The sequence below is a fragment of the Musca autumnalis genome, unplaced genomic scaffold, assembly GCF_047663935.1.
Source record: "Musca autumnalis isolate F117 unplaced genomic scaffold, ASM4766393v1 scaffold_1, whole genome shotgun sequence".
Taxonomy (NCBI): Eukaryota; Metazoa; Arthropoda; class Insecta; order Diptera; family Muscidae; genus Musca; species Musca autumnalis.
Genome location: NW_027411644.1, coordinates 57,481,463 through 57,503,597, shown reverse-complemented (window position 1 = coordinate 57,503,597; position 22,135 = coordinate 57,481,463). Strand labels below are relative to the sequence as shown.

At 32.6% G+C, this 22,135-nt stretch overlaps 1 protein-coding gene across 1 annotated transcript in view; it reads right to left on the bottom strand.

The window, feature by feature from the left end:
- The window catches only part of LOC141398150 (rho guanine nucleotide exchange factor 17), a 443,900-nt gene that overhangs the window by 149,843 nt on the left and 271,922 nt on the right, over positions 1-22,135 (bottom strand). The window contains exon 6 of the mRNA XM_073975385.1: positions 10,894-13,697. Within this exon, the coding sequence (XP_073831486.1) occupies positions 10,894-13,697 (2,804 nt within the window). The remainder of the gene's footprint in view (positions 1-10,893; positions 13,698-22,135) is intronic.

Here is a 22,135-nt window from a genome sequence, read left to right as displayed (position 1 = left end):
GAAAAACTTTAAAATTTATTCTTGATCAGGGTAAAATTCTAAGTCCAGGTCCACGCCTTCATTTAGCGCCCATAGGACAGTACCTCCCGATTTTCGGCCTCTTGAAGGTTGTGGCCACAAAAACCCACCGAAAGGGATGAAACTTTGAATTAAGTATACGTTGGGGGTATAAAACTTTCCATATAAAATTTGTCGGTATAGGTTCACGCCTTCATATAGCTCCCATAGGACGGTACCTCCCGATTTCCGGTATTTCAGGGTTTAGCATCATTATCACACCGAAATGACTTAAATTTGGTACATAATCTTCCTTGGGGATATAAAACTTTCCCCCAGAAATTTGCCGGTATAGGTCTATGCCTTCATATAGCCCCCATAGAACGGTACCTCCCGATTTTCGAAGTGGCTAAAATTTAGTATTTAAAATTCCTTGGTGGTATAAATCTTTTCCCCAGAAATTTGTCGGTACAGGTCCACGCCTCCATTTAGCACCCATAGAACGGTGCCTCCCGATTTTCGGTATTTTGAAGGTTGTGGTCTCAATATTCCTTCGACGTGGCTTAAATTTGTAATTTAATCTTCGTGGGGGGTATAAAACTTTCCATATAAAATTTGTCGGTATACTAGGTCAACGATGTCCAATATTTTTGCATACAACTACAGCAACAACCAACACCCCCATCCATCCAACCAAAAAAAAACTACGAAAAACAAATAAAGCAAATAAATTTCCACAGTCGAGCGCAAATGTATTGATTCGAGTAATGGCTGTGAACAAGAAAGAAACACAAAAAATGGCCGTAAATTTTCCGAAATCAATAAAAATTGAAATTTGTTGCTGAACAACCGGGTACATATGTATAAATGTAGTATATACATATATTGCGGACATTCAACATACCCGAATACCCCATGAAACACACAGTTTTCCACATGGGAGAGCGACATGAATGGATGTTGGTTGTTTATCTGTCGATTTCTCCACACATCCGCGTGGAAGAGAAGATGAACAAAAAAAAATCGTTTTTCTGACAACATGAAAGTCAATAATTTCTTAGCCAATTTTTGTTTTTTTTTTTCGATTTTTGGATTTAAGACAGCGCCGGTGTTATTAAATTAATTTTCAATTAAAAATAACACCAAAAGCAACAACAACTACATCAAGACATTAAATAAAAACCGAAATGAATGGGGAGGTGAAAGGGGAGCAACAAAGGCAATGCCATGAATTTTCCGAGTTCTAAGAACAACACCACGACAACATCTCAGCAAGAATCTGGCCACTGTTTGGGACACAAGATGAATAAACCGTCCGGAGGTTATTCTGAAGGAGAAGTGCCAGCATGTAAGGCTCGTTGCATTTCAAGTGTCATGCTGAGATGAGGAATACATGATGCATGAGTCATTTGTCTTTCGTTTTTATTTCATCTTTTTTTTCTTTTCATAATAAAAATCGGACATAATTATTTTTATTGAAGATATCAATCAGTGTGGAAGTTTTGCATATTGAAATGAGAAAAAATATTGAATATTCTTTATGGGGAGTACAAAAAGAGGAATATCCATGCAGAAGTTCAAAAGCCAAGAAATTCAAACAAAAGACAAATAGTAGAGGTCTAAGGAGAACCATCGCCAATAAACTTTTAAAAGCACATCACCGGACTTCGTAAAAGCCAACCCAAATTTGTTTCATGTTGGACAGTAATATACTTATTTAATAACTAGCAGACCCCGGTCCGCGTTGCTGGACCATCGTAATGAGTTTCAATGACAACTTTTTATGGACTTTATGCTTCACAATTCACAAATAGGTACAGTATACGATAATCGGGACAACGCGGTAATCCCGACACTAGAATTTTTTACATTATCCGTAATCCGGACATCACATATATTTTCTTACCTCGATAATCCGGGCATCAATATTTTTTCCTATCTTGAGCATTAGATTGTAATTTATTTCATTGACGTGTGGAAATAAGAAAATTTAAGTTTTTCAAAGTTTTCAGTCCAAATCTCGACTTACTAGATATCCACTATCAATTCAGTTATATACCCAATATGGAATTAACTATCTGAAACTGCAAAATAATTTTCCTATCGTTCAACCATTGATGACTGGCTATGATGGCAATTGTATTTAAAACCTAGGGTTGGGTAGCCTGGTTCCCACAAAAATCGATGTCGAGTGGTCCTTTCCTCTAAAGGAATTAGTTCATTAGTGAGAAAGTCCCTTGGGGGCATGTAATATATTCCAAGGATATTTTACCTAGAAATATTTAAATCTTTTAAAGGGTTGGAATTAATCGGTTAGTTTTCATTGGAATTTATAGCGAGTAGAGTCCTTATATAGGAATTTCGAGATTATAATGTATTTCCTATTTCAATTCTTCGGTCCATTGTCAAACCGAGGAGGATTTTAAATGTATCAACAGATTTTGTGTGTCACCTTTCTTTTATCTTCCGGACTTTGTCGGATTTTTTCGCCCATTGATGCTGTTTAGGATTTATTATCGTCCATGTCCTCTGTTTTTATCCTAAAGCGATCTAATTATATATAATTGTTCCACAACATCCCATAGGGACAAGGGAGACTTCTCTCGATCTAATTATAAAAGTTAAAAGAATGGTAAAGTCGAATTCTCCCGCTTATTGACACTTATATGTTTTAGTTTTGCATGGCAGATGGACCGTTGAACCTCACCATTTAAGGAAATTTCTAACTATATCGTTTTTCTTGATCGGGGGCTCTACCACAGTTGTCTCGAAAATTAATTTACAAGCCGACGTTTAGCAAATATAGCCATTATAAAACAATAGGCCCCCGAAATTCGTCTACAAATATATAGCATTTGGACATTTTCTGAAAATTGCATGAAATTAGGTTCAGTAGTTTTGGAAAAATAATGTATTGAAAACAGTGGACGTGGTTATCAGTTTCAAGATATAACATATTTAAAAAGTGGGCGTGGTCCGGTATTTTGCCTTCAAATATGTACCTACGGTACACACAACTCCATTGTCTGCCAAAATTTATGCTGAAACCGATATAATCATAAGATTCGCTTATACATATAGCGTTTAAAAGATAGGCGTGGCGAAGGTATCCCACTTACTCCGATATTCATAAAATATACATAACAACGGCAAACATTGAGCTTTTGCTGCATATTTGAGTGGGGGTGGTAAAATCTTTTTCATAAAAACCTAGGCTGGGTAATGACTGCACTTGACTTTTATTCATAAAAATATGTCGTTTTTTAAATATGGCAAAGGGAAGTAAGTACCCAGCCCCCCTCGAAATTCAAGAATATATGCATACTATTTTCACCGGTGGCCATCCCTGTACATTCCCTGAAAATTTCAGCAAAATCGGTTCAGTAGTTTTGTAGATGAACAATTTTAAAAAGTGGGCGTGGTCAAGTCTTTTGGTCCTAAAAAAGTAGGTTATGTTGGAGACACAACTACAATTGTCTCGTAAATTAATTTCCACACCGATACATTCGTAATTATTGAAAATATAGCATTTTTAAAAAATGGGGTATAGGGGAAGTACACCGCCTCCTCCGAAATTTAACAAAATTTTTAGCCTATTTTCACCGGGGGCCATCCCTGTACATTCCCTGACATTTTCAGAAAAATCGGTTCAGTAGTTTTTGTAGAAAAGATAAAAATTTAAAATTTAAGAATAGTGGGCGTGGTCAAATTTTCTTTGCATTAAAACCTAAGTCTGGTTATGGCGAACATTTCACAAAAAGAACTGTCCAAATTGATTCATCCGTTCTCAACTGATGCCATTACCAACGAACGACATTTGATTTTTCTTTTTTCATAAAGATTTTGGATTTTAATCAAACTTTATTTTGATCAAACCTTAAGTCCCATCCTAACTTTCCTAAAACTTACACACATGTGTGGTCTACAGGCCCCATTCAGATAAATAGCTTTGGCTAGATCAACTCAGATTTCGCTGTTAATATACGACTCTATCAGAAATGGAAACAGATAGGGATGACCTAGAATACGACAAAATTAAAATTTTCCAACTTCATCAGATCATCACCAAAACTACATACATATTTGTACAGATACAGGAGGTATCCCAGAAACCCCCTCCTCCAAATGCAGGTATCCGAAAAAGAGCAAAAGTCTTCGCAGAGCTTTATAGAAGTCTTCTATAGGCAGAATACATTTTAAATGTCTTCTGTGAGACGAAGATCTACTAAAGGTCATCAAATGACAGACTATCTTGTGAAGATCTTCCATGGATATAACACTTTTTAAATGTCTTATACGGGCAGGAGAACATTTAAATGTTTTCTGTAGGCAGAAGGTCTTCTATGGCAGACTGTCTTCCAAATATCTTTTATGGGCTGAATACCTTTTAAAGGTCAATTTATAATATATATGTAGGTTTAAGTAAATAGATTAAAATCAAAAACATGTCAAACATATGTCAACAAATATATCCCAGCAAAACTTCGGATCGGATAGTTTTCTTTGTTAGCAAAACAAAGAACAGTTGGTGGTGCACATGTAGGCGTCTAAACAACCCTTAATGTCCGCACGCATGGCACCGTGTGTAGTGTGTTTGGCTACAAATCAGAAGTTCGCATGATCAAATCCAGCAGAGAGCAAAATAAAATAATGAAGTGTGCCGAACTTGAAAACAAATACTTCCTCAACTGTTCTTAAAATAAAACTTACGTTTTTTTCAGATTATTTTTATTAACTAGTTATTCTAGTGGTTATATAATATCTGGTTATTCATCGCGACATGCCATTGTTAAAATAATGGCTTTGTAAGTAGTTTTGTAAGTAGTTACGACCAGGGTTTCGGAGTCGGAGTCTACGAGTCGGAGTGGAGCAATTTTGCTGTAGTCGGAGTCGGAATCGAAAAAAATAACTCGACTCCGACTCCGGGCAAAATTTTGTCCACGTTATAAAAAATATAACATTGAATTTGGAACAAGAACATTTTTTAAATCATTATTTATTTTAAAATAAAGGTATAAGAAAACATATATGCAAACGGTATATTATACTAAGTTAACGGACGATTCACAGGGTATTTAATATCCTCTGAAGTGTAGTCTATTCATCCCTCTTTTGTTGATCCAATTGATTCTTTACATTTTTGCAAACAAAAGTAAAGCTCTATGACAATCGAATTAAGATTGGACCTGTAACCTCTTTCGTCAGAAGTCTTACTCCTCTTCTCACCAAGGTCTATTGGTATTCTCATCCAGTTTTTTATGAGGAGTCATCCTTGTCTTCTATTAAAGACAGTGTGGTCTCTATGGGAAATCTTACTGAATACCCTGTGGCACAAAATGGAATTCAAGATCTAGGGGTGGAAAAATTCCTTTTCGGAATGAAAGCCCCAATTGAGAACCCCAAAGGATCCCATAGCTGAAATTTCTGAGTTATGACATAATGAATTTTTTCATTGACCCCATCCATCATTGAGAAAATAGATTTATATCTCAGTTTGGAGACATTGTTTCATCATTTTTAGATGACATATTTTCAGCGAGGAAACTTTCTTTCTATATACTCGATGAGGGCTTTAGATGTAGACATTCAAATAACCGGGTCTGTTCGCCAGGAACATATATAGTTCATGTGTATCCGAGTTTTCTACACAATCACATACGAAATTCAATGAAATATATAATCATAGTTTTCATGAGAAAGGATCGGGTAAAGTGATAAAGAAGTGAAAACATGGCAATATCGATTTCTTGTCCCAGTGGACCGACCCTACATAAAATTTTCCTAGCAAAATTTTTGTCCAAAATATACTCGTGCAAAAAAGGAAAACCGAAAAAAACGTTCCAACTTTGCTTTTTTTCAATGTAAGATTCGGCAGAAACAATATTGATATGTTCGAATGTATTCGAACGAATGTCCTTTCTAATGAATATGTAAGGAAACACTAACACATTAGCCTATATAGGCCAAAATATAGGAAAAGTTAACAATTTGTGCAAATTTTATTCATTTTTAGTGGTATAGGATTTTACACTCGGAGTCGACCCGGAGTCGGAGCCGGAGTCGTGAAAAAAAACTCGTCTTGATTCGGAGTCGGAGTCGAGGTATTTTTAGACGTGATTCTTAATTGATCAGGGTGTACCATAGCAAATTTTAAAGTCATCGGATGCAAATTGTTACCTTAGTGCGGCTTAAATATAAAATCGGTTGAAACATATATACGAAAGCTATATCTATATCTGAACCGATTCCTTCCAAATTTTGCAGATATATTTTGATGCTCACTATAAACATCAGTACGAAATTTGAAAGGTCCAGCAGCTTCCAGTGACTTGTTGCCTCAAAAACCTGTCATTGGGCCCATAGTGCGGCGTAACAAGGGCCACAAAGACAAAAAAAAAAACAATTAAAAAAGTATCAGTCGGCTTTGCCGACAGAGATATAAACTTAGCATATGTGAATTAAAATGTTCATCTACGGACATATCGAAAAAATTTTTGAACTTTTGTGGCGGAGGTAACATAAAGAGAAGATCGATATCGGTCATTTTAGAAGTTAAACTAAATTTGGACAAAATATTAGGAGATCCAACGTTTGGATAAATGTGGTTGCCCCTTTCAATGGATATCGTGCATACCATTTTAGTGACATTTTTTAGATATTGGAGGAAGGTACAGGAAGTTGTTGCCAATCTTCGAACTGAAACTAAGTTTGGACAACTTTTGGGCTGTTTTCTCAAGAAGTATGGACTTGCCGCTGTAAAAGCATTTACCGTCGTAATTGAGGCAGCGAATACAAGTTGTTACATCAAAAATCGAAGCGATTCGAGAGCAGGTCTTAAAATGAATTCATCCAAAATTTTGTGTGGGACGTACCCGAATGAGTGGACAAATATAGTCCATATTCATACCTGATATACATATGGCAGATGTATTAGGATGTGTAATGTATGGATCACATCGGTCACTCCCTTCAAGACTTATCGTGCGCACAATTTTTCCGAACATTTTTGAACTTTTGTGGGGGAGGTACCTGAAGGAGTGTACCGATATGGCTTATCTTCGAACTTATGCTAAGTTTGGACAAAATATGACAAAATATTTTGGACCAAATCGGCAGATCCGTTCGAGAGTTATCTTGCGCTCCAACCACTACACACGGTGTTATAGGGGTTTTTTTGTACTTTCAGGCTATTTTCTCAGGAAGTATGGACTTGCCCCAGATAAAACTTGTACCGTGGGGGGCGGTGAATACAAGATGCTACAACAAAAACCGAAGCGATTCGAGAGCTGATCCTAAACTGAACTTTTCCGAAATTTTATGTGGGAGGTAATCGAAGGAGTGGACCGATTGAGTCCATATAGGAACCTTATCTAAGTCTGATAGGAACTTCACGATGTGCAAAGTATGGTTATTTCATCCAAGAGTTATCGTACACACAAAATTTTCGAACATTTTCGAACTTTGGTGGGGGAGGTACCGGAAGGAGTGGACCGATATAGCCCATCTTCGAACTTAAACTAAGTTTGGGGAAAATATTACGAAAGCCTAATTTTGGACCGAATCGCTTGATCCATTCGAGAGTTATCGTGCTCTCCAGCCAGCCAGACAGACGGACATTGCTAAATCGACTCCAAATTGTGTGAAACACATTTCGTCCAAACATACTTGGGGTCTAAAACCATTATTTCGATGAGGCACATTTTTCCCGTATGAAAGTTTAGCATAAATGCTGATGGTATAAAAAGCCCATATGTTGTCTATAGAATACATCAAAAGGTCTTCTATTGTCTCAAGAAGATATCAAGAGATATTCTGTTGTTTTCTATAGAATACGTCGAGAAGTATTCTGTTGTGTATAGAGGACATCGAGAGGTCTTCTGTTTGCTATAAAATACCTGAAGGGTTTTTCTGTTGTCGATAGGCGACTTTAAGAGGATCTGTTGTCTACAAAAAACTTCAATAGGTCTTCTGGTGTCTATTGATACTCTCAAGAGATATTCTGTTGTCTATGGAATATCTCAAGAGGTCTTCTGTTGAAATATAAGAAAGAGATCTTCTGAAGGCCTTCTGTTATCTATAGAATACCTCAAGAAGTCTTCTGTTGTCTATAGAAGATCTCAAGAGGATTTTTTTATTTTCTATATAAGGTATTGTGAAGTTTTCTGCCATAATTGCATATAGTTTGGCATTTGTAGTTACTAGTACATTGCACTGTGGTCCCAGCCCCCGACAAAAATACCAAAATCGATGTCTACAAATTATGATTGTAACTATTCAAATCTATCGTAGACACATTAAATTTTAGTATTCCGGCTTTCGTTTTACAACTTCTAACGGTACTTGCTAAAGCAGAGCCACAGAAGTGAGCATTTCCATTTGAAGAAATTTAGACATTAAAATTTCCATTAACGTAGTGACAAGTTTCAAGTGATATCACAAAAAAGTGATGTGTAAAATTACTACAGTAAGAAATGGAAGTTAAAGTTAATGGTATTGTTATTGTTTTTAATTGATAACATCATAAAGTTGTATCTTTATCTTGTAGTAAAATTTATCTCTTTTGAAATGTATTTTTTTGAGTGTTTTTTATTTAGTATTGTGAAAAGAAATAGACTTTTAGTACCTTGGATCCTCGCGGATCCTCACGTTATTTTTACTTAAATGTTCGTGGAAGTGTCCAGAATTAGAAAAAAATTATCTCGTCTGCCGAAAGTTGCCGAGCGGTATTCAGTTTTCATTATACTGAGTATACTCGGAGTTTTGTGAATGTTTAGTAGGGATTTTTTGGTGTTTTCAAGCAATCGGTGTTGGTGTTTTGCATTTTTTTCGATTTTTTTTGTTTTTAGGATTAATTTATGAATTTGTGTTTTCACATTTGTATGTTCTGAAATATGGTGTTCAAAAAACGTTGTCAATGCCAGCATGGGACGCACGGTATTCGAAGAAATTATAGCAAACCTTCAGGTGGATATTGCGGGATATGAGTTCTCTAAGTTGTAAGATCGTATACACTATCGCTATAAAAGACACCATTATTTTTGAAACATACATGTCACTTCAAGAATTATCTGCCGTTGAAAGTAAAAACGCGGGAGTCCTGCCGTAAATTTAAGCTCCACACAGAGATCTAAATAACGTAGAATGGTTAAGTTGACAAGCATGACCACCTGTGTGGTCTTGTTTACCGTTTATATATCCTGTTACATTTTTAGTTGATCTGGGAACTCTCCTAATCGATATATCCTGTAGCTAGTATTTATTGTAATAGATGCCAACCCATCCTCGCGAACTAAAAGTCTAATAAAATATCTTAGTTTCCAGATATTTCCTGTTTGAGACCTATAGGACATTGTTTACATCTAATATAATCTGGTACACCCTTGGTCCATATGTTAACCCTCCTAGTAAGAATATTTTGTGCCTCACATTGTTGATACTTTTACCAGTTAATCCTTGTCAAGAATAAAATTCATAAAATGTCATGATTTTTACAACGTTTTTGTAAACAAATTTAGACCAAATACTTAAATATGCCAAATATCAGGAGTTAACATGATATAGGACTATACCAAAATGTGGACATATATTGATGAATTTTGGCAAGAATGTTTGATACAAATTATAAACTAGAAATGTAAAATAGCAGCACATTCAGTTGGAAATTATGGCCAAAATCGTGAAATTATAAAAAACGGGAGGTACGTCTATATGGGGGATATACCAAAACATGAACCTCTATCGACCATGGACCTACGCAAGATGTTTAATACCACCAAAGAACACAAAATGTCAAATTACAGCGAATTCACTTTGAAAATATAGACAAAATCTTGAAATTAATAAAAAAACTGGAAGTACCGTTATGAGGGGTCTATACTTAAAAGTGGACCAGTCCTGATTATTTTTGGGGAAAATAATCTTCTAGTCACTACGAGTTTACTGTAAAATTTTCAGATCGATACCTTGATTAGAAATATTTTTGTCGCTCTCTCCCATACAAGCTAAACCACAGTGCATTGGTCAGAATAAATCTTCACTTCAAATTGTGGAGATAGATACTTTTGTAATAGAAAGACAACTAATTGTTCAGTTTTAGTTCAAAATATTCCATGGTGGTTGATATACAAAATAAAAAAGGCCGGCCCAATCTATAGGTACCGTCACATTGGGCAAATATTTGCCTAATGTCAAATATTTCTTTGCCACCAAGTATTATTCAAAGGCAAACAAGAAAACAGGTGATTTTAGGAAAACAAAAATATTTGTGAAGTCACATATCCAACCATTATGCTACGATCGTATGATATGAGTGGCTAGACAATGGTCGATTTTGATAACTTCCATTTACGACATATTTGTTGAGGTGTAGTATTTTTGAAGCCTTTTTCTATCAAGTCAACCTAGTGTCTGTCTTCTAGAATCTAAATTTTTTAACTAAAAGCAGAAATTGTCCTATAAATCTCGGAATATGGGCCAATTATATTTTCTTCGTGGTCCATTGAATATATTTATAACATCTCAACGTACCTCTCCGAATTTATTCTAATGGCAGTCCAAGCCAAGTAAAGTGTATCGTTGACGGAAAAAGCACCACAAAATATCACATTCCTACCTCCAACATATGAATTTCCAAACGATTTTCGTTATGCTGAACACGCAAATTATTTTGTAAACTATTTATTTAAAATTGATTTAAAATAAAGCTACAGCACGCATCTTGTGATTTATGGGAGATGCAATTGACTTATTGACTATAAGACAAGATTTTAAACATAATCAGAGCTTTTAAGGACTTCCAATTGTTTTTAATTTCATTGTAAACATTCTCTTCATTAAGATTGAGGGACATTTAAATTCACCTAACTTTCACAATACCTTATCTTTTCTAAAACTTACCTCTTTTTCAATGTACTCTCGCACATTGGCACTGCCCAATGAAGATGAGTGCGTTGGAATATAGCCAAAGGATTGGATAGCTGGTAAACGTCTAACTAACAGAGTACCCTTTAGAAAATGACCACCACTACCATTCACTTGCTGCTGTTGACCGGATGTACTACCGTAGAGTAACGATGATGCTGGTGAGGTGTTGTCCGGTTCAAAATGAAATATTGTTGTTTGATCACTGCAATTTGATTGTGTTTCATCTAGGCAACGTTGTGATGAGGAGGTTTGTGAAGCTATGGTTTCCGAACTTAACCATACGGGGCTAGAGGGTGTGGCCTCCGGATGATGTTGTTGCAAAACCAAAGGTGAGGAATGCGATTTTTTGGGTGGCAAGAGTCGGGATGGTGAAGTGGTGGTTTCAAATAAATGGCTGGGAGGAGATTGGGGTGAAGAAGCTGTGTTGTTGTGGTTCCCGTTGGGAGGAGATTGGGGTGATGTTGTTGTTGCACTTGTAGAGTTGTTATTGTTGTTTAGTTTTAGGGGTAAGGGTTTGTGGGGTGATTGTTTGGATTTTTCACTTTCAATTGCACTTTTTGTTTGTCTTGCTTTCGATTCACATTGATTTTCTTGTGTTTCTTGGAATTTATTTTGGTTTTGATTTTCACTTTTGGGATTTAAAACTTCACTTTGTTGTCGTTGTTGTTGATTTTCATATTTCACTAAACTTGAGATCGTGTTATTTTCTTGATTCTTTTGCAATTTTTCATTTAATTCATATTCATCTTCATTGACTTCGGTTAGCTGTGCGGTTATGGTATGTTTGGGGGTATAGGTAAATTTACGCGTTAACGTGGGAGTTAATTTAATGGGTGAATAACTGTAGGCTCTTTGGGGCCCTGAGTTATCATTGTCCAAAGAATGGCGATGTCCACCAGTTGTAATGGGCAGCTGCGAAATGAAGGTGGATTTTAAACGCCCATGATGATCATATCTCAGGGTGCGTTTAGGACTACTGGGGGAAGCTATGTAGTTGTGGTCGTTGCGATTATCGTTATAATATGCTGGGTGGTGTTCGTTATTATAGCCAAGACATGAACCATTTAGGGAGCTCTCGTTACAACTCTCTTGCTGGGGTTGGGGAATTTGATATTCCGTTTCTTTTTGCTGGGAGGCAGTGGTGCTACCACGATTCCTATAACTTGGAAAACAGTTCAATAGCTCACAACGTTCCGGCGTTATGGAGCGCTCTGAATTTGCTCGCAAATTTTCTCTACTTAGCGTTTGATTTATAACCGTATTTTGTTTTTCAAATCTTTGCAATTTTTTATAGAACCTCTGGGGGTCGTAGGAGGAGGGACAATCACTGCTACTATCCTCGGTTGGGGGTTTGGGTGGCACCGGCGGCGGTCCCTGATGGCGAAATGATCGCAAACTTTGCCTCAAATACAATTGGCGAGCAAATGAACTGCCATCAACATCACTGCCATAGTTTCGCGGCAACGAAGAGGAAAGTAAGTCTTCTTCTTCTTTCGGCTCTGAAGCAGTAGTAACCCCCCTTTGGGGTATTTGCACAGGTTCGGTGACGGCGTAGGCCTGATAATAAATCACTTTATCACTTTGGGACTTATCAATGCCATAACAACATGGACGCGTTACACTTTCCACATTATTTGTCACTGGATTTTCGGAATAGTGATGATCTCTTTCAGATCCACATTCCAAGGTTTTGGGTTTTCCGTTTTCCCTATAATTTTGATTTTTATTGTTGTAATTATTATTATTATTGTTGTTATTATTATTAGTATAGAGTTCGTGCTTGTTCGTCAAGAAATCGTTATTTTCTCTAATATCGTCATAATTCTTTTTCACACACGGCGACAACGACGGCGACGACGACGACGGATATACAAAATTCGAGGGCGCGGAGGCGGAGGACGCGGTCAACGATTGCGACAATTTCGTTTGCCTTATTCTTCGATTGGCATCGTCAATGGCTGGCGGCGGCGGTGTTGGGGAACAATTTTTGTGATTTCCAATTTCCAAATCTTCATCCGTTACAAAACGATACGACGACAATTCAGAGACTGTTTCCGTATCGGATGGCTGGTACATGGCCGAGTAGGATGAGGTGTGTTTTAGAGCCATTTCTTGTTGGCCATCATTTTTACGCTCACAACAATGCTCACAGCGCAGAAATCCACCACTGCCTCCACTTGGTCGTGGTGGATTTTGAGAATTTTGTTTGAAATTTCCTCTCATTGTCGAGGTGGTTGGATCGAACTTGTGCGATGTTTGAGTTGTTTGAGATATTGCCATAGGCACCGCCGCCGTTATTGCAGCAGACACCATAGCAATGTTGCCGTGGCTCTTGTTGATCGCCTGCTGCTTACATGTTGCTCGGTGGCCATTATCAAAATACCCCGGGTGATTCACTACCATGGATGTGTGAGGATCACCACCATTGGCCAACAAAGACCTCGAGGAGTTGCCACCAAAACGACATGTGTAATTTACTTGATTCCGTTGGTGTTGTTCTGCCGCCCTTAGCTGGTCATATGTCAAAGGCATGTGGTTGTTGTTTAACAGCCCCGGCTGATCCTCGTCGTTGTCGTCATGCAGTAACTTATACTGGGAGCCAACAACAACACCATTAAGTATGGGACGTCTTAGCTGGGATAGATTTGGTGTGGCCGGCAATGAGATGGATTTCTTGGCTGTCAAAAGTGTTGTTGTTGTTGTTGCTGCCGTGGCTTCTGTTGTTAGTGGTGTTGTTATTTCGGTACGGCTGGCAATATAGTCTTCTCTATTTTTAGCTTTATTTAGTAATCCCCATCATCAGTGGCAGCAGCATTCGCACCAACATCATCATAATAATCATTTAGCCAAAATGCAGCATTCACGTCACAGCCACCACCATCAACAACAACAAAAATGCATGCAATGGAAAAACAAATGTCCCATTTTTCCGCAGCAAGTCATTCCAAATCAAATGTGTAGACATCAAATAAAACAAATGATGATGTTGACGATGTTTGGTAATGATCATTAAAATATATTTTCCGTTGTTGTTTATTTCATTTGTTGTGGAAATTGTGTGGTGATGGTGATGTGGGGTGGGGGAAAGACGTGTGCCAGGGAAAACGCGTCATGATGGCCATTATTCAAGAGATTTTCGGAACAAAAAAAAACAGCAACAACGTTACCATCCATACACCCAGGACCATTTCATACGCACACACATGAAAAGAAAATCGAAAACAAAACAGATTTAGATTAGAAAAAAATTAAGAAATAGTATATAAAAATAAAATATAAGAAAGGAGGTTGGGAAGGTCGAACAACTAAAAACCCTACCTCAGCCTTTGTGCTAATGTAACACATCCACCTTCAGTAATGGACCTTAAAAAATATTTTTAAAAAAATCCACCTTTAGCAGTGGACCTTAAAAAATATTTTTAAAAAAAATCCGCCTTTAGTAATGGACCTTAAAAAATATTTTTAAAAAAAATCCACGTTTAGTACTGGTCCTTAAAAAAATATTTTTAAAAAAAATCCACGTTTAGTACTGGTCCTTAAAAAAATTTTTTTAAAAAAAAATCCACGTTTAGTACTGGTCCTTAAAAAAATATTTTTAAAAAATCTACGTTTTGTGATGGTCATTGAAAAAACATTTTTAAAAAATCCACTTTTTGTGGTGCTCGTTGAAAAAAAAACATTTTTAAAAAATCCACGTTTTGTGATGGTCGTTGAAAAAATATTTTTTAAAAAATCCACGTTTTGTGATGGTCGTTGAAAAAATATTTTTTAAAAAATCCACGTTTTGTGATGGTCGTTGAAAAAATATTTTTTAAAAAATCCACGTTTTGTGATGGTCGTTGAAAAAATATTTTTTAAAAAATCCACGTTTTGTGATGGTCGTTGAAAAAATATTTTTTAAAAAATCCACGTTTTGTGATGGTCGTTGAAAAAATATTTTTTAAAAAATCCACGTTTTGTGATGGTCGTTGAAAAAATATTTTTTAAAAAATCCACGTTTTGTGATGGTCGTTGAAAAAATATTTTTTAAAAAATCCACGTTGTTGATGGTCGTTGAAAAAATATTTTCAAAAAATCCACGTTTTGTGATGGTCGTTGAAAAAATATTTTTTAAAAAATCCACGTTTTGTGATGGTCGTTGAAAAAATATTTTTAAAAAATCCACGTTTTGGTAATGGTCCTTAAAAAAATATTTTTAAAAAATCCACGTTTTGGTAATGGTCCTTAAAAAAATATTTTTAAAAAATCCACGTTTTGGTAATGGTCCTTAAAAAAATATTTTTAAAAAATCCACGTTTTGGTAATGGTCCTTAAAAAAATATTTTTAAAAAATCCACGTTTTGGTAATGGTCCTTAAAAAAATATTTTTAAAAAATCCACGTTTTGGTAATGGTCCTTAAAAAAATATTTTTAAAAAATCCACGTTTTGGTAATGGTCCTTAAAAAAATATTTTTAAAAAATCCACGTTTTGGTAATGGTCCTTAAAAAAATATTTTTAAAAAATCCACGTTTTGGTAATGGTCCTTAAAAAAATATTTTTAAAAAATCCAAGTTTTGGTAATGGTCCTTAAAAAAATATTTTTAAAAAATCCACGTTTTGGTAATGGTCCTTAAAAAAATATTTTTAAAAAATCCACGTTTTGGTAATGGTCCTTAAAAAAATATTTTTAAAAAATCCACGTTTTGGTAATGGTCCTTAAAAAAATATTTTTAAAAAATCCACGTTTTGGTAATGGTCCTTAAAAAAATATTTTTAAAAAATCCACGTTTTGGTAATGGTCCTTAAAAAAATATTTTTAAAAAATCCACGTTTTGGTAATGGTCCTTAAAAAAATATTTTTAAAAAATCCACGTTTTGGTAATGGTCCTTAAAAAAATATTTTTAAAAAATCCACGTTTTGGTAATGGTCCTTAAAAAAATATTTTTAAAAAATCCACGTTTTGGTAATGGTCCTTAAAAAAATATTTTTAAAAAATCCACGTTTTGGTAATGGTCCTTAAAAAAATATTTTTAAAAAATCCACGTTTTGGTAATGGTCCTTAAAAAAATATTTTTAAAAAATCCACGTTTTGGTAATGGTCCTTAAAAAAATATTTTTAAAAAATCCACGTTTTGGTAATGGTCCTTAAAAAAATATTTTTAAAAAATCCACGTTTTGGTAATGGTCCTTAAAAAAATATTTTTAAAAAATCCACGTTTTGGTAATGGTCCTTAAAAAAATATTTTTAAAAAATCCACGTTTTGGTAATGGTCCTTAAAAAAATATTTTTAAAAAATCCACGTTTTGGTAATGGTCCTTAAAAAAATATTTTTAAAAAATCCACGTTTTGGTAATGGTCCTTAAAAAAATATTTTTAAAAAATCCACGTTTTGGTAATGGTCCTTAAAAAATATTTTTAAAAAATCCACGTTTTGGTAATGGTCCTTAAAAAATATTTTTAAAAAATCCACGTTTTGGTAATGGTCCTTAAAAAAATATTTTTAAAAAATCCACGTTTTGGTAATGGTCCTTAAAAAAATATTTTTAAAAAATCCACGTTTTGGTAATGGTCCTTAAAAAAATATTTTTAAAAAATCCACGTTTTGGTAATGGTCCTTAAAAAAATATTTTTAAAAAATCCACGTTTTGGTAATGGTCCTTAAAAAAATATTTTTAAAAAATCCACGTTTTGGTAATGGTCCTTAAAAAAATATTTTTAAAAAATCCACGTTTTGGTAATGGTCCTTAAAAAAATATTTTTTAAAAATCCACGTTTTGGTAATGGTCCTTAAAAAAATATTTTTAAAAAATCCACGTTTTGGTAATGGTCCTTAAAAAAATATTTTTAAAAAATCCACGTTTTGGTAATGGTCCTTAAAAAAATATTTTTAAAAAATCCACGGTTTGGTAAGGATCCTTAAAAAAATGGTCATTGAAAAAATATTTTTAAAAAATCCACGTTTTGTGATGGTCATTGAAAAAATATTTTTAAAAAATTGAAAAAATATTTTTAAAAAATCCACGTTTTGGTAATGGTCCTTAAAAAAATATTTTTAAAAAATCCACGTTTTGGTAATGGTCCTTAAAAAAATATTTTTAAAAAATCCACGTTTTGGTAATGGTCCTTAAAAAAATATTTTTAAAAAATCCACGTTTTGGTAATGGTCCTTAAAAAAATATTTTTAAAAAATCCACGTTTTGGTAATGGTCCTTAAAAAAATATTTTTAAAAAATCCACGTTTTGGTAATGGTCCTTAAAAAAATATTTTTAAAAAATCCACGTTTTGGTAATGGTCCTTAAAAAAATATTTTTAAAAAATCCACGTTTTGGTAATGGTCCTTAAAAAAATATTTTTAAAAAATCCACGTTTTGGTAATGGTCCTCAAAAAAATATTTTTAAAAAATCCGCGTTTTGGTAATAGTCCTTAAAAAAATATTTTTAAAAACTCCACGTTTTGGTAATGGTCCTTAAAAAAATATTTTTAAAAAATCCACGTTTTGGTAATGGTCCTTAAAAAAATATTTTTAAAACATCCAAATTTTGTGATGGTCATTGAAAAAATATTTTTAAAAAATCCACGTTTTGTGATGGTCCTTGAAAAAATATTTTTAAAAAATCCACGTTTTGTGATGGTCGTTAAAAAGATATTTTTAAAAAATCCACGTTCTGGCAATGGTCCTTAAAAAAATTTTAAAAAATCCACGTTCTGGTAATGGTCCTTAAAAAGATATTTTTAAAAATCCACGTTCTGGTAATGGTCCTTAAAAAATATTTGTAAAAAAATCCACGTTCTGGTAATGGTCCTTAAAAAAATATTTTTAAAAAATCCACGTTTCGGTAATGGTCCTTAAAAAAATATTTTTAAAAAATCCACGTTTTGGTAATGGTCCTTAAAAAATATTTTTAAAAAATCCACGTTCTGGTAATGGTCCTTAAAAAAATATTTTTAAAAAATCCACGTTCTGGTAATGGTCCTTAAAAAAATATTTTTAAAAAATCCACGTTTTGGTGAGGGTCGTTAAAAAAATATTTTTAAAAAAATCCACGTTTTGTGATGGTCATTGAAAAAATATTTTTAAAACATCCAAGTTTTGTGATGGTCATTGAAAAAATATTTTTAAAAAATCCACGTTTTGTGATGGTTGTTGAAAAAATATTTTTAAAAAATCCACGTTTTGTGATGGTCGTTGAAAAAATATTTTTAACAAAATCCACGTTTTGTGATGGTCGTTGAAAAAATATTTTTAAAAAATCCACGTTTTGTGATGGTCGTTGAAAAAATATTTTTAAAAAATCCACGTTTTGTGATGGTCGTTGAAAAAATATTTTTAAAAAATCCACGTTTTGTGATGGTCGTTGAAAAAATATTTTTAAAAAATCCACGTTTTGTGATGGTCGTTGAAAAAATATTTTTAAAAAATCCACGTTTTGTGATGGTCGTTGAAAAAATATTTTTAAAAAATCCACGTTTTGTGATGGTCGTTGAAAAAATATTTTTAAAAAATCCACGTTTTGTGATGGTCGTTGAAAAAATATTTTTTAAAAATCCACGTTTTGTGATGGTGTTGAAAAAATATTTTTAAAAAAATCCACGTTTTGTGATGGTCATTGAAAAATATTTTTAAAAAATCCAAGTTTTGTGATGGTCATTGAAAAAATATTTTTAAAAAATCCACGTATTGTGATGGTCGTTGAAAAAATATTTTTAAAAAATTCACGTTTTGTGATGGTTGTTGAAAAAATATTTTTAAAAAATCCACGTTTTGTGAGGGTCGTTGAAAAAATATTTTTAAAAAATTCACGTTTTGTGATGGTCGTTGAAACAAATATTTTTAAAAAATCCAAGTTTTGTGATGGTCATTGAAAAAATATTTTTAAAAAATTCACGTTTTTTGATGGTCATTGAAAAAATATTTTTAAAAAATCCACGTTTTGTGATGGTCATTGAAAAAATATTTTTAAAAAATCCACGTTTTGTGATGGTCGTTGAAAAAATATTTTTAAAAAATCCAGGTTTTGTAATGGTCGTTGAAGAAATATTTTTAAAAGATCCAGGTTTTGTAATGGTCGTTGAAAAAATATTTTTAAAAAATCCACGTTTTGTAATGATCGTTGAAAAAATATTTTTAAAAAATCTATGTTTTGTGATGGACGTTGAAAAAATATTTTTAAAAAATCCACGTATTGTAATGGTCGTTGAAAAAATATTTTTAAAAACCCACGTTTTGTGATGGTCCTTAAAAAAATATTTTTAAAAAATCCACGTTTTGGTAATGGTCCTGAAAAAAATATTTTTAAAAAATCGACGTATTGTGATGGTCGTTGAAAAAATATTTTTAAAAAATTCACGTTTTGTGATGGTTGATGAAAAAATATTTTTAAAAAATCCACGTTTTGTGAGGGTCGTTGAAAAAATATTTTTAAAAAATTCACGTTTTGTGATGGTCGTTGAAACAAATATTTTTAAAAAATCCAAGTTTTGTGATGGTCATTGAAAAAATATTTTTAAAAAATTCACGTTTTTTGATGATCGTTGAAAAAATATTTTTAAAAAATCCACGATTTGTGATGGTCATTGAAAAAATATTTTTATAAATCCACGTTTTGTGATGATCGTTGACAAAAATATTTTTTAAAAAATCCACGTTTTGTGATGGTCCTTGAAAAAATATTTTTAAAAAATCCACGTTTTGTGATGGTCCTTGAAAAAATATTTTTAAAAAATCCACGTTTTGTGATGGTCGTTGAAAAAATATTTTTAAAAAATCCACGTTTTGGTAATGGTCGTTGAAAAAATATTTTTAAAAAATCCACGTTTTGTGATGGTCCTTGAAAAAATATTTTTAAAAAATCCACGTTTTGTGATGGTCTTTGAAAAAATATTTTTAAAATATCCACGTTTTGTGATGGTCTTTGAAAAAATAATTTTGAAAAATCCACGCTTTGTGATGGTCATTGAAAAAATATTTTTAAAAAATCCACATTTTGGTAATGGTCCTTAAAAAAATATTTTTAAAAAATCCACGTTTTGGTAATGGTCCTTAAAAAAAATATTTTTAAAAAATCCACGTTTTGGTAATGGACCTTAAAAAAATTTTTTAAAAAATCCACGTTTTGGTAAAGGTCCTTAAAAAATTTTTTTAAAAAATCCACGTTTTGGTAATGGTCTTTAAAAAAATATTTTTAAAAAATCCACGTTTTGGTAATGGTCCTTAAAAAAATATTTTTAAAAAATCCACGTTTTGGTAATGGTCCTTAAAAAAATATTTTTAAAAAATCCACGTTTTGGTAATGGTCCTTAAAAAAATATTTTGAAAAAATCCACGTTTTGGTAATGGTCCTTAAAAAAATATTTTTAAAAAATCCACGTTTTGGTAATGGTCCTTAAAAAAATATTTTTAAAAAATCTACGTTTTGTGATGGTCGTTGAAAAAATGTTTTTAAAAAATCCACGCTTTGTGATGGTCCTTAAAAAAATATTTTTAAAAAATCCACGTTTTGGTAATGGACCTTAAAAAAAATATTTTTAAAAAATCCACGTTTTGGTAATGGACCTTAAAAAAATATTTTTAAAAAATCCACGTTTTGGTAATGGTCCTTAAAAAAATATTTTTAAAAAATCAACGTTTTGGTAATGGTCCTTAAAAAATATTTTTAAAAAATCCACGTTTTGGTAATGGTCCTTAAAAATATTTTTAAAAAATCCACGTTTTGGTAATGGTCCTTAAAAAAATATTTTTAAAAAATCCACGTTTTGGTAATGGTCCTTAAAAAAATATTTTTAAAAAATCCACGTTTTGGTAATGGTCCTTAAAAAAATATTTTTAAAAAATCCACGTTTTGGTAATGGTCCTTAATAGTTTTTTTTAAATCCACGTTTATTAATAGTCCTTTAAAAAGTATTTTTAAAAAAAATCCACGTTTTGTGATGGTCGTTGAACAAATATTTTTAAAAAATCCACGTATTGTGATGGTCATTGAAAAAATACTTTTAAAAAATCCACGTTTTGTGATGGTCATTGAAAAAATATTTTTTAAAAATCCACGATTTGTGATGGTAGTTGAAAAAATATTTTTAAAAAATCAACGTTTCGTGATGGTCATTGAAAACATATTTTTAAAAAATCAACGTTTCGTGATGGTCATTGAAAACATATTTTTAAAAAATCCACGTTTTGTGATGGTCATTGAAAAAATATTTTTAAAAAATCCACGTTTTGTGATGGTCGTTGAAAAAATATTTTTAAAAAATCCACGTTTTGTGATGGTCGTTGAAAAAATATTTTTAAAAAATCCACGTTTTGTGATGATCGTTGAAAAAATATTTTTTAAAAATCCACGTTTTGTGATGGTCGTTGAAAAAATATTTTTAAAAAATCCACGTTTTGTGATGGTCGTTGAAAAAATATTTTTAAAAAATCCACGTTTTGTGATGGTCGTTGAAAAAATATTTTTAAAAAATCCACGTTTTGTGATGGTCGTTGAAAAAATATTTTTAAAAAATCCACGTTTTGTGATGGTCGTTGAAAAAATATTTTTAAAAAATCCACGTTTTGTGATGGTCGTTGAAAAAATATTTTTAAAAAATCCACGTTTTGTGATGGTCGTTGAAAAAATATTTTTAAAAAATCCACGTTTTGTGATGGTCGTTGAAAAAATATTTTTAAAAAATCCACGTTTTGTGATGGTCGTTGAAAAAATATTTTTAAAAAATCCACGTTTTGTGATGGTCGTTGAAAAAATATTTTTAAAAAATCCACGTTTTGTGATGGTCGTTGAAAAAATATTTTTAAAAAATCCACGTTTTGTGATGGTCGTTGAAAAAATATTTTTAAAAAATCCACGTTTTGTGATGGTCGTTGAAAAAATATTTTTAAAAAATCCACGTTTTGTGATGGTCGTTAAAAATATTTTTAAAAAATCCACGTTTAGTGATGGTAGTTGAAAAAATATTTTTAAAAAATCCAAGTTTTGTGATGGTCGTTGAAAAAATATTTTTAAAAAATCCACGTTTTGTGATGGTCGTTGAAAAAATATTTTTAAAAAATCCACGTTTTGTGATGGTCGTTAAAAATATTTTTAAAAAATCCACGTTTAGTGATGGTAGTTGAAAAAATATTTTTAAAAAATCCACGTTTTGTGATGGTCGTTGAAAAAATATTTTTAAAAAAATCCACGTTTTGTGATGGTCGTTGAAAAAATATTTTTAAAAAATCCACGTTTTGTGATGG